The sequence below is a fragment of the Sus scrofa genome, chromosome 12 (assembly GCF_054392235.1).
Source record: "Sus scrofa isolate SSC_HxYL_T2T_F1_AM1 chromosome 12, Sscrofa_HxYL_maternal_Yorkshire_Landrace_v2.0, whole genome shotgun sequence".
NCBI lineage: Eukaryota > Metazoa > Chordata > Mammalia > Artiodactyla > Suidae > Sus > Sus scrofa.
The window spans coordinates 44,033,997-44,055,726 of record NC_139394.1 but is presented as its reverse complement, the minus strand read 5'-3'; the positions used below and the strand labels follow the sequence as shown (position 1 = coordinate 44,055,726).

The following is a 21,730-nucleotide window of genomic DNA, read 5'->3' as shown; positions in this document are numbered from 1 at the left end:
AGTCCCCATAAATCCTGATGGCCAAGCAGAGTAGGCATTTCAGGCCTCTGGGAGAAGCTGGCCACAGCTTGGATTAAGTGTGTTGCTAAGAATATTGGAGCCAGGTAGCTTTGACACCGGGAAACCTGTGCACATTGGTGGCATACCAAATGGTAGGTGCTCTCTGCAGACCTTTATGCTTGGTGCTATCTTAAATCTGGTGAGGACTGGTGAAACTAGAATTGATGTCCAACTGAACAGAGACTAGTATTTGGCTGAGTAATGAGACACTCTTTGGAAAGACCCAGAAGTATGGGAGAGGAGTGATTGGAGATCTGTGGGCAGGATTCTTTTTTTTTTTTAAGTTTAAAAAAAAAAATGTTTTAGGGAGATCCCGTTGTTGGGCAAGGGAAACAAATCTGACTAGTATCCATGAGGACACAAGGTTTGATTCCTGGCCTTGCTCAGTGGGTTAAGGATCTGGCGTTGCCATGAGCTGTGGTGTAGGTTGCAGATGTGGCTCAGATCCCGAGTTGCTGTGGCTGAGGTCCAGGCTAGCAGCTGTAGCTCTCACTTGACCCCTAGCCTGGGAACTTCGATATGCCGCAGGTATGGCCCTAAAAAGCAAAAAAAAAAGTTTTAATGCATTGAGTACCAGACACATCTCCCTGTGTCTGTTGCACAGGCAGAGCTACCAAACAAACCCAAAGATACAGTCATTGTCTTTCACCCTAAAGGTGTCCCTCCTCCCATTTGCTGTGGGCCGCATTCTGCAGGAGTTGAGAGCCTGAATTATGTAGTTATTAAGGCCTTGTTTGTACTCATAGGCTGTTAAGGCCCAGGGAAATTTGGGTGATGTTGCTCATTGGTGCAAAACTGCAGAATGGGCAAAGGAGAGAAAGATCATTTGTCCATCTTTGGTCTTTGTGCCAAACTATTAGAGGCAGTGTTGCTTATACTCTAGAATATTGGAACTAGTCTTTTGGTTTTTACCTACAGCTCTGAAACAAAACATGAATCTGGAAGTGGTGGGGCAGGCAGGTGGGCAGATAAATCTCAGTGACACACAATGCTGGATTCAGAATAACTGGACCACGATAGAACCTGGAGTGTGGGGAAGTAGAAGCGAGCATCTCTTTCATTTTGGCCCTTCTCTGCTTGATGGGAAAAGCTTGACCTCCTGTTGGATCACTCAACAAAACTGGGGGAGTAAATGGTGGTAGCAGGACCTTTTAAACCTCTGGTGGTCACGTGCTCACATGGCAAACTAAAGAGAAGACGAGAGAGAAAAGAAGTCCACATCTGAGTGCCTGCGGTGGAATGCCAGGCACTGTCAGACTTTGTCTTATTGTCTAATTCTCATAGGAGCTCTCAGAATTCATACGTGTTATTCTCTTCATTTTATAGGCGAGGAAACAAAGATTGAGTAACTTGTCCAAAGTCAGAGATCTAGTTAGCGATGAACCCTAGGATTCGATTTCAGATCTGACTCCAAAGTCTGGGCTTTTCCTTTTTGATGGAGGATGTAGCTTTTTAGGATCAGTGTAGCCAGTCCTGTTGGCAAAGGGAAATGGGAGCTTTCAGTAAAAATAAGAAAGTAAGGGAGTTCCCGTTGTGGCTCAGCGGTAATAAACCTGACTAGGATCTATGAGGACGCAGGTTCGATCCATGGCCTCGATCAGTGGGTTAAGGATCCGGCATTGCTCTGAGCGGTGGTGTAGGTTGCAGACACGGCTCAGATCCTGCGTTGCTGTGACTGTGGTGTAAGCCGGCAGGGGCAGCTCTGATTTGACCCCCTAGCCTGGGAACGTCCATACGCTGTGGGTGTGGCCCTAAAAAGCGAAAGAACAAAAAGCAAAAGAAAGAAAGAAAGGCAGTTATAGAGAGTAAATAGAGTCTGAGGCAGGTAGAAAGCAGAGTATAGGAGAGACAGCAGAGAGATTGGTTGGTCTCGCCTAAGCCTAATTTACCTCCTGACCAGGGAAGTGGGGGTTGGGTGGGGCAAGTTAGTAAAAGGAAATGGTTCACAGGCTAAGCTTCCCAGGATCTTCTCCCATTTCCCCTTTGACAGCCCCCTCTGGGCAGAGGCTCAACTCTAGCTTTGTCATCAAATTCTGGCTCGATTTAGGAGGCAGGCTGGCCATCCAGATCAGCTCAGTCTCATGAAAGGGACATGTGGCTGAGTGGGAGGAGGCCCCAGCCAGGACTGAGGAGACCTGCGTTTTATTGCCACATGATCGTTCCAGGATGAGAGGAACAGCAGTGGTATGGAGAGTGACTCTCTTTTATTCATGGGAAATTAAATATAGATTGTTTTCTTGGGGGAGCTTGAGAAGCAACCTTTTTTTTTTTTTTTTTTTTGGTCTTTTTAGGGCCACACCTGAGGCATATGGAGGTTCCCATGCTAGGAATTGAATTGGAGCTGCCGCCACTGGCCTACATCTCAGTCACAGCAATGCCAGATCTGAGCCTCGTCTTCGGCCTACACCACAGCTCATGGCATCGATGGACTTAACCCACTGAGCATGATCAGGGATTGAGCCTGTGTCCTCATGGATCCTAGTCAGATTCATTTCTGCTGAGCCATGACAGGAACTCTGAGAAGCATCCTTAAGGAGAGAGCAGGGACTTGGCCAAAAGAACTGACCTAATGGAGGTCTCGGCAAGGATCCGAAGCTGTTTCCTGATCGCTTGTGCCCAGGACCCTGTGGTGTCCTGTGACCCGTGTTTTTGTGGTTTAGAGTAACAGGGTGGGAAAGGAGAGGTTTCAGACCCTTTGTGGGTGTTTAGCCTTTTCTGCTGGTCTGATGTGGCTCTGGGCTTTGTAAGGAACAAGGGGTTCAGCTGTGCAAGTTGAAAATCTGGGACATTGAACTCTTCTGGGTCCTCAGGCTTTTTCTGGAACTTCGTAGGCTCTTCCTTCAAGCTGCTCTTAGGCACCTCATAGATGCAGAGAACCTTGTTCTTCAGCTTGTTTTGGATCCAGGGATCAATTGAGGCCAAAAGAATTAATGTTTCTTGTAGCTGCATTGAAACAAAGGCCCTGCAGCTGGCTCACTTCAGGCCAATGCTGGGAGGGGAGGATTGCTCCCAGAGAGGGGGGACTCTGGCCACAGGCCACTGTGGCCCCAGGGAGTGAGGGAGTGAGGTCAAGGGACAGAGTGTAAGGGTTTAACCCCCCACCCCCACCCCCCGCCACCCTTGACAAAGAGCAAGTGTTGAGGGTAGGTGGGAGAGGCTTGGAGGAAGGGTTGAGACGGGGGAGAGGTGAATGCCTTACACTCTTCTTCACAGACGGGCTCTTTTCCACATCCAGCATGTCCAGGACCAAGTAGAACACCTGTGGGCTTCGGATCCCCAGGACGCCCTGGCAGAGGCAGGATGAGGGCGCCTAAGTCGCTGGCCCCAGGAAAATGCTATGCTCTTTACCGCACTAGTGATGACCCCGGTCAAGATAGGGAGAGGTGGCTTTCCTTGCCTTTTGGGGCCACTGCATTGGGTTCTGGTACAGTTTTTCACCAGAAGAGTTAAAGCCATCTCTAAACAGTGTCCCTTCTTCCCATCCCTTATTCTCCCTACCTCCAGTCCTGAAGGAAAGGTTTTCCTGAACTGGTAGGGCTAGAATGCTAAAATTAGAAGGTAAGCAGGAGTTCCCGTTGTGGCGCAGTGGTTAACAAATCCAACTAGGAACCATGAGGTTGCGGGTTTGATCCCTGGCCTTGCTTGGTGGGGTTAAGGATCTGGCATTGCTGTGAGCTGTGGTGTAGGTCGCAGACGTGGCTCAGATCCCGCATTGCTGTGGCTCTGGTATAGGCCGGCGGCTACAGCTCTGATTAGACCTCTAGCCTGGGAACCCCCATATGCCGTGGGAGCGGCCCTAGATAAGGCAAAAAGACAAAAAAAAAGAAAGAAAAGCCAATACACCACCTCCCCAAACTTTATAGCCCTTTCTTTTCTTCAGGAACTCGGCTCAACTGCCCACCCTGCCTGCCATCAACCCATCTGGTCAGAGTGGTGGAGCTGGCCTTACCAAAGAGATGACTGCTTCCTGGCGTGCAGTGGTGTTTGAGCTCATTAGTTGCCTGTGGAGAAGGGCGTGGATGTGTTATGGTACAATTAAGAGGAAGGGGAGGGAGGCTGGCTGCATTTTACAGTCCAGAGTGAGTCGGGCTTAAGGCCAGTGAGAGATGTTAATTTCATTAACTCCCTCCTCTTCGTTTCTTGGGTCAGAACAAGGACTGGGGAAAGGCTGGTACCACAGTTTTCCAGCAGGCAGTAAGTGATGCTCACGACTCGCATCTGTCTAGAACTTTACCTCCATCAAAGTCCCTTTCATGTCCTCATCCTAATTTGAGCTGTATAGCAGCCCTGAATGGTGGCTAATAACACTCTCAGCCCCTTTTTACAGATGAAGACTGGGCTAAGCGTGACTTGGGGAGGCGGACGGACAAGCATGAACTGAGAACAGGCAGTAGGTTCTCAACTCTCTCTGACCCTCTGCCCCCTTCCCACAGCCTGGGATTTGCCCTGGCAGCTCCAGCCCAAGCCACTCACGCCTCCACCAAGTTCATCATTGCGGGCTTCATCTTGAGCTCTTCCACAGTTTCAGCAACAGCCTGCCTCATAGCCTGAAGAGGGGTTAAAGTGGGACAACAGAGAGAGGGGTCGCAGGGGTATACCCTTAAGTGCTTCGCAGACCTTTATTGAACATTTACTTTGTGCTACATGTGGTCCCTGCCTTGAGGAGCTCGTAGTCTGGTGGCAGAAGCAGACAGGTGAATAGGTGGTACACTACTGAACTAAGCGGAAGGGCAATGAGAGAGTCTCCTGACTCAGCCTGGGTACCAGGAAGACTCGCTGGAGGAAGTGATGCCTCGGCTGAAACCTGGAGCATGAGTGGGAGTTAACCAGGCCGAGGGCTGGCGGGAGATTGCCTGGGCAGAGGGAGAGCATGTGTAAAAGCTTGAAGGCAGGAGTTCCTGTGGTGGCGCAGTGGTTAACAAATCCGACTAGGAACCATGACGTTGCAGGTTCGATCCCTGCCCTTGCTCAGTGGGTTAAGGATCCGGCGTTGCCGTGAGCTGTGGTGTAGGTCGCAGACATGGCTCGGATCCTGAGTTGCTGTGGCTCTGGTGTAGGCCGGTGGCTACGGCTCTGATTCGACCCGTAGCCTGGGAACCTCCATATGCCGTGGGAGCGGCCCTAGAAAAGGCAAAAAGAGAGGGGGAGAAAAAAAGCTTGGAGGCAAAAGAGAGTGCAGATTTGGGAACAGAAATTAGTTCAGTTTACTTAAGTGGCCAAATGGCCTCTTCCGAGTGGGGCACTCTTGAGTCATTACACTGGGACCACAGGTATGAATCAGGACAGAGTGTGCCCAAGCTCAGCTGTGTGGATCTTTGCCAGGAGGGTGGTGAGGCTAGAGGGGTGGGCAGGCCTTGGGTGGTAGAGGGCAACGTAAGCCGTCCTAGGGCTTGGGGAACCATTGAGAACTTCTAGCCAGAGGTGAGCTGCAGTCTCATTTACACTTTAGAAAAATATCTTTAGAAGTTCTGTGGCTGCTTTTGTAAAAAGCTGTATCAAAGATAAAAGCAAGGGAGCACAGGAGTTTCCATTGTGGCTTAGCGGTAATGAACCTGATAGTATCCATGAGGACTCAGGTTCAATCCCTGGCCTTGCTCAGTGGGTTAAGGATCCAGCATTGTCATGAGCTGTGGTGTAGGTTGCAGACATGGCTCAGGTCCTGTGTTGCTGTGGTTGAGGTGTAGGCCGGCAGCTGTAGTTGCAGTTCTGATTCCGCTGCTAGCCTGGGAACTTCCATATGCCATGGGTGCGGCCCTGAAAAGATTAAAAAAAAAAAAAAAAAAAGCGAGCGAGCACAGAGGAAGGCAGGGTGAGTCTGGTTTTGGTGATTTGGGAATACTTCCCATAGGAGGTGTGTGGATGGGTCTGGATGGGGCAATTATTTATTTGTTTAGCTTTTTAGAGTCACACTGGCACTAGGGGTCAGATCAGAGCTGCAACTGCTGGCTTACACCACAGCTACAGCACCGTGGGATCAGAGCTGTGTCTGCAACCTATCCCATAGCTCATGGCAACATCGGAACCTTAACCTTCTGAGCAAGGCCAAGGATCAAACCACATCCTCATGGATGCTAGTCAGGTTTGTTACCGCTGAGCCACAATGGGAACTCGATGGGGCAACTGTATTTTAATAGGCAGAGGGAGAGAGGAGTTACTTACCAGTGGGACTGAAAGCATAAGACAGTTTTCCACCTTGCAGAGGAGGGAGGGATGACTCAGGGCATTTTAAGCTGAGAGAACTGCCTGGTGGAAGGCCAGTTAGCTTGAAAACAGGCTGAGTAGGTAGGTGAATGTGAGGCTCTGAATTGGCGTTGGGGGGGGGGCAATGTGGGAGGAGCCAAGCCCAGGGGCTCTCTAGAGAGAGGTGGAGAGAGATTTGGGCTGTCTGGGCCTGGGAGCTTTGGTCTCACTCACGAAGAAGGGTTCATTATATGTCTTCCTCCTGAGCAGGTCAAATGTGAGTCCTTCCAGGCCGTGTGCTTGGATCCGCTCTAGCCCAATGGTTTTGAGCATCTGAATGGCCTCGAAGCGATGCTGCGGGCAGGGATAGGGGAGGCGTGAAGGATAGACCCCCTCATCCCCCAGCCCTGTGCTGGTGCTGGAGAAGGAGGGGTACTAGGCAGCCCTCGAGCTTACCTCAAGGGCACTGGAATCGCACAGCTGGTCTAGGATGGTCCTGATGACCGTGGCCGAGTGCACACCCATTATCTTGACCAGCATACTAAGTGCCTGTGGGGCGGGCAAGGCAGGGTGGGGTATACAGGACCAGGAGGCTTCTGGATGACCAAGCAGACTTGAGGGCTAGAAGTGTAGGGAGCAGGTGGGGTCCTTTCTCTTCCCTCTTTGCCTCTTGAGCAAGAGCACATATGCATGTGTGCACACAGGTGTATGTACATGAATGCACACCCAGACCAATCGACTAGACACAGACACGTGTACACTGACATCCATATGACCGCGTACTCCTGTCCGTCCATTGTCACAAGCACACAGAGGACACTGCAGTGCTCCCTACCAAAGCTTCTTTTCCCTGGGATGAGCATGACAGGGTCCAGACCACCCCCCAAAGTCAGCACTGTTTCCCCAGTGCTCCCCAGGGAGCCCCCCTGGCCCTCCCACCTTCATCTGCTGGGTCTTTGGCCCTTGGCACAGGCACTGCAGCAGGTACTCTCGGGCTATGTTGCTACAGGGCCTCAGGAACCCCAAGCACAGGGCTGCCTCCATCGCTGCTTTGTTCACTGATTTCTTTATCAGCATTTGCAGCACAGGCACCAGCTTCTCTTCGTCCTCAACTTGAGTCCTCTGAGCGGGAGAGAGGAGGCGATGCGGGTGGTGGGACTGTGTCTTCAGCCGGGCTTTGTTAAGAGGGCAAATCATTACTGCTTCCAGACCATTCTCCCTCCCCTAAAATAAATCTCATGGGATTATTTTACCCTCTTCCCTTATTTTTGCTGTCATCTACTTGCTCCTAAGGTTGCATCCTTTCATTTCTCTATGACTTTTTGTCTTTTTAATATTTATTTATTTGTCTTTTTGCCATTTTTGCTCTCATGGCATATGGAGATTCTCAGGCCGGGGTCTAATTGGACCTGTAGCTGCCAGGCTACACCACAGCCACAGCAACGCAGGATCCGAGCCGTGCCTGCAACCTACACCACAGCTCATGGCAATGCCAGATACCTTACCCACTGAGCAAGGCCAGGGATCAAATCCGCAACCTCGTGGTTCCTAGTTGGATTTGTTAACCACTGAGCCATGACGGGAACTCCTAATATTTATTTTATTGTTTTTTCCCTGTGACTCTTTCTTGTGGATGGATCAATGTTACTCTCTTCAGCCCTTCCACTGTTTTAACTCCTGGCATTTGAAAAAATATACAGTGCTTTCCCTCCGATCACCTTGTCCTCTATGTCAGCCTCTAATTCCCAGAGAGACTATCATTACCTGTGACTGCAGCTTCTCTCTGACCTCCGTCCAGTCTCTCTGGTTCTCCTCTGATGTCAACAATTGTTGGATTCCACAAAGACTAACAATTCATCAAGCACCTTTTCACTGCTCCTCACTTTCTTCCCTCTTCACCCAGCTTGAGTTCTGTGGTCCTGCTCACCCAGCTCCTTTACCCCCTCTTGCTTTATTGTACTCAACTCTCCGCTGTCCCTGTGCCTGCACTTCCTGGATGGAAACAAAGTTGTGATGACTGGTCTTACTTGAAGTGTATGAATGCAGACCTCATGTGGCCCCGCTGTGTTGCCTGGCGATCAGAGTGCTTTTCCCAGGCATTTCTCTTCTGCCCCCGACTCCTAATTCTCACTCTTTCCTCTGGAACCTCCAGCACTTCTTCCTCTCGTCTCTTAAGTGGAAGACCTTGCTTCCTACCTTACCGAGCAAATAAAAACTACTGGAAAAGAAGTTCCAGAGACACGTACCACCGCTTCTGTCTAATTTTCGCACCTGTGCCCACGTGTTCTTCCTTTCCAGGTGTTCCTGTGGACCACGACCATCTGTCCGACAGCAGTCTCTCCACCGACGTGTTCAATCTCATTCTTCTCATCTGCTCAAGAGCATTGCCGCACAACTCTTCCCACTCTCTTCAGAACGATGCTTCTCCTCACCCAAAATTATCATTTGCCCTCAGCAGTGAAACATGCTGTTGTCTTTTTTTCTAGAATTTACTTCTGCTGCCAACTTCATTGCTTTCCGGCAAAACTTGGAAAGTTGACCATTCTTTTTGGTTTTTTTTTGGTCTTTTCAGGGCCATACCGATGACATATGGAAGTTCTCAGGTTAGGGGTTGACTCAGAGCTGCAGCTGCCGGCCCACTCCAGAGCTCACAGCACCACCAGATCCGAGCCTTGTCTGCAACCTGCACCACAGCTCATGGCAATACTGGATCCTTAGCCCACTGAGCGAGGCCAGGGATTGAACCCGTGTCCTCACGAATACAGTTGGGTTTGTTACTGCTGAGCCACAATGGGAATTCCAGAAGTTATCTATTCTTGCCATGTCTAACTTATCTCTTCCCAGTCTCTCTTAAACCCACTTCATTTCCAGCCCTCACCCCCTCTGCCCCACAGGAATGGCTCTTGTTAGGAGAGTCAGTGATTCCCACGTTGTTAAATCCATTGTCTTGATTCTCAGTACTTGTCTTATTTGATAAATTCATTTGTCTCCATCCCTTGATATATGTTCTTCACTTGATTTTCAGAATACCACCCTCTTGGTTGTCTGCATACCTGTCGCCACTTCTCAGTATTCACTGCTTCTTCCTCTTATCTTGGACTTCTTAGCATTGGGGTGCCTCAAGGCTTGAGGCTTGCCTCTTAGTGATCTCATCCAGTTGTATGGCATTAAATGCTGTCTATATGCTGACAACGCGTAGATTTCTTTTTCTAGTTCAGGCTTTTAAGCTCCAAATTGTACATCCAGCTGTTTATTTGCCATCTCCCTTGGAGGTCCAGTAGACGTCACAAACATGACTTGTGCAAAATTGGACTTCTGATATTACTGCCAAGCCTGTTCCACCTGCAGCCTTCTCCATCTTAGTTGATGACAATTTTTTTCAAGTTGATTTCAATTTCAAGGCCAAGAACCTTGGCTTCATCCTTTTTTCCTCACTGTCTTTTATAGCTAACATTCAACCTGTCAGTTTTATTTTTAAAATATATCCAGAATTTAATAACTTCTTACCAACCCACCATAACCACCATGGTCCAAACCATCATATCTCACCAGGTTTGCTTCAGCAGCCCCTCTTAACTGCTCTTTCTGCTTCCACTTTTGCTTCACACTCCCTACCCATCTTTTCTCAACATAGCCGTCAGAGTAAACCTTTGGAAATATAAGTCAGGAGTTCCCGTTGTGGCTCCATGGGTTAAGAACCAGACATAGTGTCCATGAGGATGCAGGTTCGACCCCCGGCCTCATTCAGTGAGTTAAGGATCTTGTGGCTTTGGCCACAAGCTTCGGTGTAGGTTGCAGATGCGTCTCAGATCTGATGTTGCTGCGCCTGTGGCGTAGGCCAGCAGCTGCAGCTCCTATTTGACCCCTAGCCCAGGAACGTCTGTATGCCACAGGTGTGGCTGTAAAAAGAAGAAAAAAACTCCACAGAGGGAGTTCCCGTCGTGGCACAGTGGTTAACGAATCTGACTAGGAACCATGAGGTTGCGGGTTCGATCCCTGCCCTTGCTCAGTGGGTTAATGATCCGGCGTTGCTGTGAGCTGTGGTGTAGGTTGCAGACGCGGCTCGGATCCCGCGTTGCTGTGACTCTGGTGTAGGCTGGTGGCTACAGCTCCCATTCGACCCCTAGCCTGGGAACCTCCATATGCCAAGGGAGGGGCCCAAAGAAATAGCAAAAAGACAAAAACAAAACAAAACAAAAACTCCACAGAAATATAAGTTAGACCATGCCAGTGCTTTGCTCAAAAGCCTGTTCCACCTCAGAGTAAAAGCTCAAGTAGGTAAAGTCATCCAGGAGGCCACAGATGCTCTCCTCTGTTAAGACTTTCGGCCCAAACTCATTTCCTCCTGCTTTCTCTACTCCCACTCCGCCTCCACCAGTGGCCTCTTTGCTGTTCCGTGACCATGCCAAGCGTGCTCCTGCCTCAGGGCCTTTGCGGTTTTTGTCCTTCTGCCAGGAGTACCTCTCAAATATCTGTAAGGCTGATATCTCACCTTCTTGTCTGTGCTCAAAGGACAACTTTTTTTTTTTTTTTTTGACCCACAGGACCACTTCTAAATGAAGCCTTGCCTGTTATCAGTGTTTAAAATTGCAACCCGTTCCATCTCCACTTGACATCCCTAATCACCCTCACCCTGCTACCTAATTTTTCCATTGCACTTGTCACCTCTAATATACTATATAGTTAAATCTACTGGCTAGATTTTTTTTTTTTTTTTTTTTTTTTTTTTTTTTTTTTGTCTTTGCCGTTTCTAGGGCCGCTTCTGTGGCATATGGAGATTCCCAGGCTAGGGGTCTAATCGGAGCTGTAGCCACCAGCCTACACCAGGGCCACAGCAACGCGGGATCTGAGCCACGTCTGCAACCTACACCACAGCTCACGGCAACGCTGGATTGTTAACCCACTGAGCAAGTGCAGGGACCGAACCCACAACCTTATGGTTCCTAGTCGGATTCGTTAACCACTGAGCCACGACGGGAACTCCTACTGGCTAGATTTAACTCCCCTGACTAGAATGTTAGTTCCCCAAGAGCTGGGATCTTTGGTTCACTTGGATGGTGTCTGGCACATGATAGCTAATTAATACAAGTTTGTTGAGTAAATGGGTGAGTGATGAATGCTGTTTCACGTGGAGCAGTGATGGGGTCAAAGTAAGAGGACCCTAAAAGGGAAAAATCTCAAGTCGTGTCGGCAGACTCTCTTGGTCTCTGTCCCTTCTTGGCAGAGGTTTTCTTTTTATATATTATTTTTGGGATGATAACATAATGATGGTTTATTATTTAGAGAGCATAGGTGTGGAACTAGGTGCTTTACCCACCTTATCTCATTTAATCTTCTCACCAATGCTATAAGGTAATTACTGTATCCCTTTTATTTCTTTTTTTTTTTTTGTCTTTTTTTTGCTATTTCTTGGGCCGCTCCCGCGGCATATGGAGATTCCCAGGCTAGGGGTCCGATCAGAGGTGTAGCCACCGGCCTACGCCAGAGCCACAGCAACGTGGGATCCGAGCCGCGTCTGCAACCTACACCACAGCTCATGGCAACACCGGATCGTTAACCCACTGAGCAAGGGCAGGGACCGAACCCGCAACCTCATGGTTCCTAGTCGGATTCGTTAACCACTGCGCCACGACGGGAACTCCTGTATCCCTTTTAGAGATGGACAGGCGACGCTCTGAAAGCTGGCTTTTCAGAGGTTGTATGGCTAGTTAAGTGGCTCTGCTGATGCTTCTGTTCAGGGACCCTGTTCCACAGGGGCCACCATGAGAACAGCATCCTCCCCTCTCAAAGCTGGGAGCTAGGTTGCCTTCTCCCGGGCCTAACCCCCAACCGAGCCATCAACTGCCTTGTCTTACCTCACCCCAGCTACTGACTCCCTCCAATTACCTGGTCTTTGGGGACAGTAGCCCTGGAGTTCAGAGCCGCCCGTAGCACCGTCAGAGTATCCATCCTCTTCCCCTCATTTTGCCCCTTCAGTTGCTTGATGAGAGCGTGGATCACGTGCTTATTCAGGCAGCCTGGACAGGGCGGATCCTCAGGTCAGGCAGAGCCTCAGGGGCTGCTCCTCTCTGCCAGAACCCATGTGACTTCACTGTGCCCTCAAGACGGAAAGCTCTGAGTCCTAGGTCCCAAGGCTGCCGGTCCTCCCAGGACACCAGAGCAGCTGGCTGAGCATGATTGCAGTTGCAGGAGCTCCCTCTCTCCCTGCCTCCAATCTCTCTCCCTTTTCACCCCACCTTCCTCTCTCTGCCCAGCAATACCTTGGATAATTCCCAGACCCTGCCATTGGCTGGGTTGGAGTGGGGGTACGATGCACCCATTTGCCCTTCCCCGAAGCGGGAAGGGGCTGCGCTGCCTCCTTCCTCACCCCCCCGCCTCCTCCCCACCCCTGGAGGGGATGCACTCACCCAGGATGGCCAGGGTTCGGTAGGCCTCGTACTTTACTTTCTCTGGACCAGTTTGGGCCTGATTGAGGAGGCAGGTGGTGGGAACATACCATGAGGTGGTAGAATGTCAGAGCTTGGAGAATCATTTCGGCTGAACTTTAAATTTGACAAGTGAGGAAACCGAGGCCTAGAGAGTGACCTGACTTTGCTCAAACACAGGGTACAGGCAGGGTGATGCGATGGACAGAACGCAACTTGGGAGTAAGGCTTTTGTTCAAGTCCCTCTCTGATATCTGGCAGCCACGTGCCCTTGGGCAAGCCACTTGGCCTCTCAGAGCTTCCATATTCTCATTAGAAAAATGCAGTTACCACTACCTGATCCTGGTGTTGGAAGGTTTAAATGAGATTATGGATAAGAACACCACCCCCGCCCCCGCCATTACATATTGGCTTATAGCACAAGGCGTTCATTCAGTTAAGGTAGCGAATGAACTCAGTTCTCTCCTGGCTCTTCAGTGAGCCTCTTTTCTGTTGAACAAAGGGGATCTTCAGGTTCCCCCTTCCCCTTCCCTCCTTCCCTCTTTCCCTTCCTCTCTCCCTTCCTCCTTCTCCTCTTTTCTTTTTTTTCATTTTTGGATGAGCCTGCGACATGTGGAAGTTTCCAAGCCAGGGACTGAACCTGTGCCACAGCAGTGACCCAAGCCATTGGAGTGGCAATGCTGGATCCTAAACCTGCTGTGCCATGAGGGAATTCCCTCCCATCCTTTTAGATTGTGCTGCCCTTTAAAGAAGCCACGGGAGTTCCTGTCATGGCTCAGCAGAAACAAATCTGACTGGCATCCATGAGGACGCAGGTTCTATCCCTGGCCTCACTTAGTGGGTTAAGGATCTGGCATTGCTGTGAGCTGTGGTGTAGGTCATAGATGTGGCTTGGATCCTGCATTGCTGTGACTGTGATAGGCTGGCAGCTGTAGCTCCAATTAAGCCCCTAGCTGGGAACCTCTGCATACCTTGGGTGTGGCCCTAAAAATAAGATAAAATAAAAAAATAAAATAATTAAAAATCAAAATAAAATTTAAAAAGACAATAAAATAAAATAATAAAATAAAATAGAAGACAAGGGCATGGAATGGGGACATGCTGCACACAGCGGTTCTGTCCTCACTGGTTCTGACCCTGGTGAGCCTTGCCTGGCCTGTGTGCTCACCCTCTACACACCTCAGCCCTGTTTCCTCCTCTCCTGAACTCCATGCAGCCCCAGACTCACCACCTGCCATAGTGCTTCCATGATAAACTTGTCGTTGACACCCAGACACCCCAGAGCCTGCAGGAACAGGGGTAGCGGAAAGGGAAGAGACCTTGGACACCACTGCCAGGAGTCACCATCCTCTGGACATGGGGTTTGTTCTTGCAGCCCCCCCCCCCCCCCATCACAAGCATCTTTCTTCCCCAAGCTCAGCCAGCTCCTGTAACCACACTCCCCCACCCTTGGCACTTCACACCTGTGCTGCATAGAGCTGCTCATCCTCTCTGGGAGATTTCAGGCTTCTTGTGAGTTCCTGCCCATTCCGGGGAGCCAGTGGAAGGGAAGGAAGGGATAAATATAGTTCTGCAAGTATACTTTCAAACTGGAAGGAGCTCAGCCGTCCAGTCCCTTTTCCTCCCCCTCCCTCCGTTTTGCAGGCAGGGACTGAGGGCTGAAGGTTGGAGCAAGTCCAAGGTAAGGGCACCCACGGGAGGGGAGTCTCCCCCTTCTCCCTCCCTCATGGTCCCTGACCTTTAATCTTTGCCACTTCATGGGGTCCCCAGTCGGGTCTAAGGGCTTGGGTTCCCTCTGGGACTTTATAGTCAGCTTGCTCATGGGGAGATGGAGTTTTTGGATGAGGGCTCCCTCCTCAATGTTCCTGTGTAAGAAATTGCACAGGCCGCCCTGGCTCCCTGTTCCCTCCTTCCTTACTTCACAAACTCTCCTCCACCCCTTGACCTCGGCCCAGCCCAGACGCCAGCCTCCTACCCTGCGGTGTCCTCTGGGGTCTGTAAGCGGACTTGTCCCACCCCACCCCTTTCTTTCTTTTCTTTCCTAGAATATGTGGAGGCCGGTGGAGAATAGGAAGGGGCAAACGTGCACCTGGAGTGATCTCTCATTTGCCGAGGTATCTTCTGGGCCTCCCGTTCCTTCCTCTGATCACACAGGGTGCGCCAGTGTGTGCAGAGCTCAGGCTTCTTGGAGTGGCAGTAAGGTACAGAGTCTGGCTTGCTCGGGTGCTGCCTCCAGCACTCTGGACTTGGGGGGAACTCTTCCTTTGGCATCTGGAGATGGGAGGGGTGTGAGTGGCAGAGCCGTCGCAGGGGACGTTTCTCAGCCAGGAGAAGGACCAGGGTGAGAAGGGACGAGATGAGAGAAATACCCTTCAGCCTCTTATCTGACCTGAAGTCACAGCCACCTCGCTACCCACTGTGTGACTCAAGCAAATTATTTCACCCCACCACGATCTGTCTTCTCATTTGCACAGTGGAGCTGATAATCCCCGTTCTGCATCCCTCCCAAGGTGGTTGTGAAGAACAAATGAGATAAAGATTGTGAAGCCAGGAGTTCCCTGGTGGCTCAGTGGGTTAAGGACCTGGCATTGTCACTGCTGTGGCTCAGGTCACTGCTGTGATGGAGGTTAGATCCCTGGCCCTGCATGCCAAGGGCATGGCCAAAAAAAAAAAAAAAAAAAAAAAAGATTGTGAAGCTTGGCGTTCCTGTTGTGATTCCGTGGGTTCCCTGGCCTTGCTCATGGGTTAAGGATCTGGTGTTGCCACAAGCTCGGGTCGAGCATTGCTGTGACTGTGGTATAGGCTGGCATCTGCAGCTCCGATTTGATCCCTAGCCTGGGAACTTCCATATATTATGGGTGTGGCCCCCCAAAAAGAAAAAAAAAAAAAAGATTGTGAATCCATTGTTGTTTGTGAATTAATCCGAGTACAAGCAACCCCCTGTATCTGCAGGTCCCACATCCACAGATTCAACCAACTACAGATTGAAAATATTTGAAAAAAATCCAGAAATTTCCAAAAACAAAATTTGAATCTGCCGTGCACCCAGCAACTCATTTACATTGTATTAGGTATTATAAATAATCTAGAGAAGAAGTACAGAGATTATATAGAAATACCACACCATATAAAATAGAAGGGACTTGAATATCCATGGATTTTGGTGTCCACAGGAGTTCTGGAACCAATCCCCTGTGGATACCGAGGGACAGCTGTACACAATTTGGTTAGTTGAGCATCTCAAAGGACTTTGAAAAAGGCAAGAAGTAAAAGGCAAGGGGTGAGGAAATGTGGAGTAAGAGGGGGAAGTTCAGGCTAGTGCTCACTCATTCGGGCAGTCAACAGATACTTATTGAGCTCCTACTATGTGCCAGGCACTTGGTGCTGGGGTTAGAGTTATCATCCCTGACTTCATGGAACTTAGCTTTTTAGGGCTGCACCCATGGCATATGGAAGTTCCCAGGCTAGGGGGTCAAATCGGAGCTACAGCTGGTGGCCTTCGCCACAGCCACAGCAACGTGGGATCTGAGCCACATCTGTGACCTACACCACAGCTCATGGCAACACCAGATCCTTCACCCACTGAGCGAGGCCAGGGATCAAACATGCAGCCTCATGGATACTAGTCAGATTCGTTTCTGCTGCGCCACAATGGCAACTCCCCAAGTAATCTGTCTTAAATAATTGTGAAACTGCAGCTCTGTCTGTAGTGGAGGGTTTTGGATGGGTCAGGGGCTTTCTCTGAAGGCCTGGCTAGGATTCCATCCTGTCTTCTCTCAAGCCTTCCTGTCTCTACAACAGATCTCTGAGCACCAAGGAAGAGGGGCTTTGGCCAGGGGTCCCCAGTTTGGTGATTGAGAAGGTCATAACAAGGGTCCTCAGGTGATTGTCATCATTTCAGAAAATGGGGCATTGACTCACTGTGAGCAGGGTTGTCAGATTTAGTAAAAACCAAGGTGTCCGGTTGAATTTTAATTCCAGGTAATGAAGACGATAGGACATATGCATATGAAAAACAGCCATTGTTTATCTGAAATTCAAATTTAATTGAGCACCCCATTTTATCTGGCATCTCTCACAAGGAGGATTCCTGTGTCAGTTAATAACAATGACTCATGGGAGTTCCCTTCATGGTTCAGCGGTTAACAAACCAGACTAGGATCCATGAGGATGCAGGTTGGATCCCTGGCCCTGCTCAGTGGGTTAAGGATCTGGCGTTGCCATGAGCTGTGGTATAAGCCAGCAGCTGTAGCTCTGATTTGACCCCTAGCTTGGGAACTTCATATGCCGCAGGTGTGGCCCTAAAAAAAAAATAGCCTAAGCCTTATAGATACTATCTCATAGCAACTGGACCAAGGGAGCTGGGCAGGGGTTGGCCCGTGACAGAAGCAGCTCCTGAGGCTCAGGGAGGGAAAGTGACTCGCCCAGGGTCACACAGAGTTAGTGGCAGCCCCAGGGGTGAATGTCATGTTCTATGAACTGGCTTTAATGGGAAGGGACCGTCTGCTGCCCCTCCTACCTTAACAAAGCTCCCAGGGTGGCAGAAGTTAGGGGTCTGACCTGGTAGCAGGACAAGGGCAAGTCAACAGGAGCGGTGGCTCTTCTGAGTTCTGTGGTACAAATGAGGCAGAAGTTACAAAGGGGGGCTGAAGCCATCCTTCCAGGCATTCATTTGTTCAGCATTTAGTGAACACTGTACCAGGCACCTGGGAGGTAAATAAAGCATAACTCCTATCCTGAAGGGGCTCATAGGTCCCTTTTCTGGTACCTTGCTGCTCCAAATGTGGTCTGTGGAACTGCAGGATTGCCATAGCCTGGGAGCTTCTCAGCAATGCAGGCTCTCAAGTTCTACCCCACACCTGCCAAAGCAGCATCTTCATTTGAGCAAGATTCCTATGCATGTTGAAATATGAGAGACACTGGTCTAGCAAGGTGGTTCGTAACCCTGGCCATGTGTTAGAATTATTTGAGGGAAATTTCAACCTGCCTTGGCCTGATATCAGACTAGTTGAAACCGATTCTCTGAGGAAGGGGCGCAGGCATTTGAGAAAGCTCCCGCAAGGATTCTAATGGTGAAAACCAGTGGTCTCTTTCAGTGGTTCTTAAGCTTGAGTGTGCTTAGAAACAACTGGAGGAGTTTCCATTGTGGCTTAGCAGTATGAACCCGACTAGTATCCATGAGGACGCAGGTTCTATTCCTGGCCTTGATCGGTGGGTTAAAGACCCTGTGTTGCCATGAGCTGTGGTGTAGGTCACAGATGCAACTCGGATCCCGTGTTGCTGTGGCTGTGGTGTAGGCTGGCAGCTACAGCTCCAATTTGACCCTTAGTCTGGAAACTTCCATATGCCATGCTTGTGGCCCTAAAAAGACAAAAAAAAGAAAAGAAAAGAAAAGAAAGACAGATCTAGACAGCTTGTTAAAACACAGATTCCTTTTTTAAAATTTATTTAGTTGAATTATAGTTGATATGCAATGTGCTAATTTCTGCTGTGCAGCAAAGTGATTCAGATATATATTTGCTTTTTCAAATTATTTTCCATTATGGTTTATTTTAGGATACTGAATATAGTTTCCTGTGCTATAATACTAGTGTTTATCCTTGTCGTTTATCCATCCTATATATAATAGTTTACATCTGCTAATCCCGAACTCCTAATCCATCCCTCCCTCCCTGTCCCTCTCCCTTGGCAAACACTAGTCTGTTCTCTGTGCCTAAAACACAGATTTCTTTATTCCCAGAAAACTCATCCCCAGAGTGCTGATTCAGTCAGTCTGGGGTTGAGTCTGAGAATCTGCATTTCCAACAAGATACTGCTGCTGCTGCTGGTCCTGGGAACATGCTTTGGGAACCACGGGTCTAGCTGGTGAGGCAGAACTGTTTATTAGTGATGAATGAAGGGAAACAAAGGTGAGGACGGATAAAGGCACAGGTGGTTCAAGTGAGGGGTCCCTAAGCAGGACGGGGTTCCCAGAGGAGACTATGCACAAGCTGAGTCTTCAGCGCAAGTTGAAGTTAGCCAGATAGATGAGGGCAAAGAGCAGTAGGCACAGGAACCAGCTTACAACCTTGGAGGTGTGAGAGTTGGGTAGAGAGTGGGGCGCAGATGAGGGAGCGGGAGCTGAGATGCGCCACCTTAGGGGGCCCTGGAGACTTACCTTGAAGGGTGCCCTGAAAGCATCCGTGGGTCTGCTCTGACCCTTCCTATGGATTTGCTGACATCTCCCAGACCCCTGCCTGGGAGTGGGTGCCAGGCAGCTCTCCGTTTCAGCCACTGTCCCTGACTCCCCTCCAGTCCGTTCCAGCCTCACCTTTGGTCCTTTCTGGATACTCCAGCCATGGGTACTTGAGCATTGACCTGTTGAGGTCAAAGATGTCGACTGATTTTTGGTGGGCCATCCTCTTCTCCTGGTGGGGCCAGGAGGAACCTGCTGGGAGAAGAGGCTACAGGCACTGCTCCCTCGTGGGAGTGGGGACACAGCTTGGGGAAACCTGCCCTCTGTGGGACAAGGGGCACTGGTAAGGTGTCTGGGCTTCTGGGGGTAGAAGCCTCCAAGTGCTGAGCAACAAGACCTCCTAGGTAAACAGAACACTCTGCTTCCATTCTGGAGCCCCAGCCCTGGTGTCTGCTGGCCTGTGGATTGAGCTAGTCATTTTACTTCTGGGAGCTTTGGTTTCCTCTCTGAAAAGTGGGAGAGCCATGCCTGTCTGGCTAGCTAGAGGGGCAGTGGTGAGGCATAAATTCAAAAAGAAAGTTAGAAGTTCCCGTTGTGGCACAGCGGAAACAAATCCCACTAGGAGCCATGACGTCTTGGGTTCGATCCTTGGCCTCTCTCAGTGGGTTAAGGATCTGGTGTTGCCGTGAGCTGTGGTATGTGTAGGTCACAGACGTGTCTTGGCTCTAGCGTTGCTATGGCTGTGGTGTAGGCCAGCAGCTACAGCTCCGATTCAACCACTAGCCTGGGAAGCTCCTCCATATGCCTCGTATGCGGCCCTGAAAATACAAAAGACCAAACAAATAAACAAAAAAAACAAAAGGAAAGTCAAAGCACTTAGTGAATTTTAAGCTCCTGTAGCCCATGTTATGGTCACGGGTTCTCCCTAGGATTAGTCACTAGGAGCATGGCAAAAACTAGAAAAGTCCCTTTCATACACATACCTCCCTCCTTGGCAGCAAGAGATTGAGCTCTTTTTGTTGTTGCTGTTCACTGAACACATTTATTTCATTTCATTTTAGAAACCGGAGTTTAAAAAATATATGAACAGTAATAATAATAAAATATAAGTGTGGATAGTCACATATTAACATGGAAAAGCAGAAATGTCATCCTTTTATAGATTTTACTTCAAAGTCTATCAGCTGTACATCAGTTCTCAAGGTCCCATTGCGACCAGCAGCCCACCATTTTTTTTGATTTTTTTATTTTTGGTCTTACAGCCGCACCTGTGGCATATGGAAGTTCCCAGGCTAGGGGTCGAATTGGAGCTGTAGCTACCAGCCTACACCACAGCCACAGCAGTGCCAGATCCGAGCCACATCTGTGACCTACGCCCCAGCTCACGGCAATGCTTGATCCTTGACCCAGTGATCCTCATGGATGCTAGTAGGGTTTGTTACCGCTGAGCCACAACGGGGGCTCCCTGTTTGTAGAGTCCTTGTGCTAGTTGAGTCACTAGCGGAAGGTTACATGTCATTTGTACTACACAGAATTTCTGTCATTGCTTGCAGTGATTGCTACACTTTTTCTGAAGCTTAGTAACCAAAAAGTATGCAATAGTTAAAAGGAATAAATTTTTCAGGCCATCAACAAACTAACAAATCAACAAAACCCCAAACTTCTTGGGTCCTATTTGGCATTTATTTATTTATTTATTTATTTGTCTTTTTGCCATTTCTAGGGCCGCTCCTGTCGCATATGGAGGTTCCCAGGCTGGGGTCTAATCAGAGCTGTAGCTGCTGGCCTACACCACAGCCACAGCAACACGGGATCCGAGCCGCATCTGCAACCTACACCACAGCTCACGGCAACGCCGGATCCTTAACCCACTGAACAAGGCCAGGGATCGAACCTGAAACCTCGTGGTTCCTAGTTGGATTCGTTAACCACTGAGCCACAATGGGAACGCCGTAGTTTTTATTTATTTTTAATTAATTGTTTTGTATGTCCTTTATTTTATAGTTGATTTACAATGTTGTGTTATTTCCAGGTGTACAGCAAATTGATTCATTTATATATATATATTATTTTCAGATTTTTTTCATGATAGGTTATAAGACATTGAGTATAGTTCCCTGTGCTCTACGGTAGGTCCTTGTTGTAAGACGAAACTCTTATTTATGTGCTAAGGAGCAGCCATTCACACCTTCTGCTTTTGCATGGACTGTTCCCTCAGCGCTTTCATTTCCTTTTCTACCAGTTAAAATTGTGTCTCAAATCTTTCAAACTCCATTTAAATGTTCTCATCTCTGAAGTCTCTTTTCTCCCCCAGGCACCCTGCCTCTCTCCGTTCAGAGGTGTGACTCCCCCAACCCCACAGTGTGAGCCCAGACTTTTGCACAGCTGCTTCCCTTTAAGTACCATCATCTGTTTAATTTGTCCATCCATCTTCCTCACTGGAGGGTGAAACTTCCTAAAAGTAAAGATTGTGACTTGTGGCTCATTCACTTCTTCATTCCGCCCCCACCCCACCCCCAATGCCTAGCGTAATGCTCCTTACACAGCGGGCAGCTTGTTGTAGTGAGAGAACAGGGGCCACCAAGTCATCGCTTCCAGGAAACTGACATCATGTGCCCTGACTTGGCACCTTAAGACAGCGTCACCTTGTGGTTTTCCTGCAGTATTCATGTTCAGCCCGAATCTCGTTATGAGGAGGTAGTCAGGCAAACCCACCTTGAGGCGTATTCTACAAAAGTCTGATCTGAGCTCCTGAAAAATATCATTGTACAAAAAAAAAAAAAAAAAAAAGTCTGATAAAGGACAGTAAAAAGACATAACAGCTAAATTCAATATGTGTATAAAATTGGATCCCGAATTAAAAAAAAATAGCTATAAAATCCATGGTTGG

At 49.1% G+C, this 21,730-nt stretch overlaps 1 protein-coding gene across 2 annotated transcripts; it reads right to left on the bottom strand.

Annotated features, from left to right (window-relative positions):
• Window positions 1-1,362: 1,362 nt before the first annotated feature.
• On the bottom strand, window positions 1,363-19,208 carry HEATR9 (HEAT repeat containing 9). Of its 2 annotated transcripts, none has more exons than XM_021067398.2 (16): window positions 18,976-19,208; window positions 17,226-17,275; window positions 14,755-14,936; window positions 14,404-14,530; window positions 14,129-14,185; window positions 13,894-13,950; window positions 12,648-12,705; window positions 12,127-12,257; window positions 7,180-7,362; window positions 6,697-6,789; window positions 6,475-6,594; window positions 4,534-4,607; window positions 4,010-4,061; window positions 3,260-3,346; window positions 2,627-3,003; window positions 1,363-1,533 (listed from the first exon to the last, which is right to left on the bottom strand). In XM_021067398.2, exons 1-16 carry the CDS (start codon window positions 19,061-19,063, stop codon window positions 1,446-1,448), a joined length of 1,824 nt encoding a protein of 607 aa, XP_020923057.2. In that variant the 5' UTR covers window positions 19,064-19,208; the 3' UTR covers window positions 1,363-1,445. The 2 variants fall into 2 exon arrangements, with proteins under 2 accessions (XP_020923057.2, XP_084841242.1); XM_084985116.1 differs by lacking the exon at window positions 14,404-14,530 and adding an exon at window positions 17,434-17,558 and having other exon boundaries at window positions 2,753-3,003; window positions 17,185-17,275; window positions 18,976-19,167.
• Between the last annotated feature and the right edge of the window lie 2,522 nt (window positions 19,209-21,730).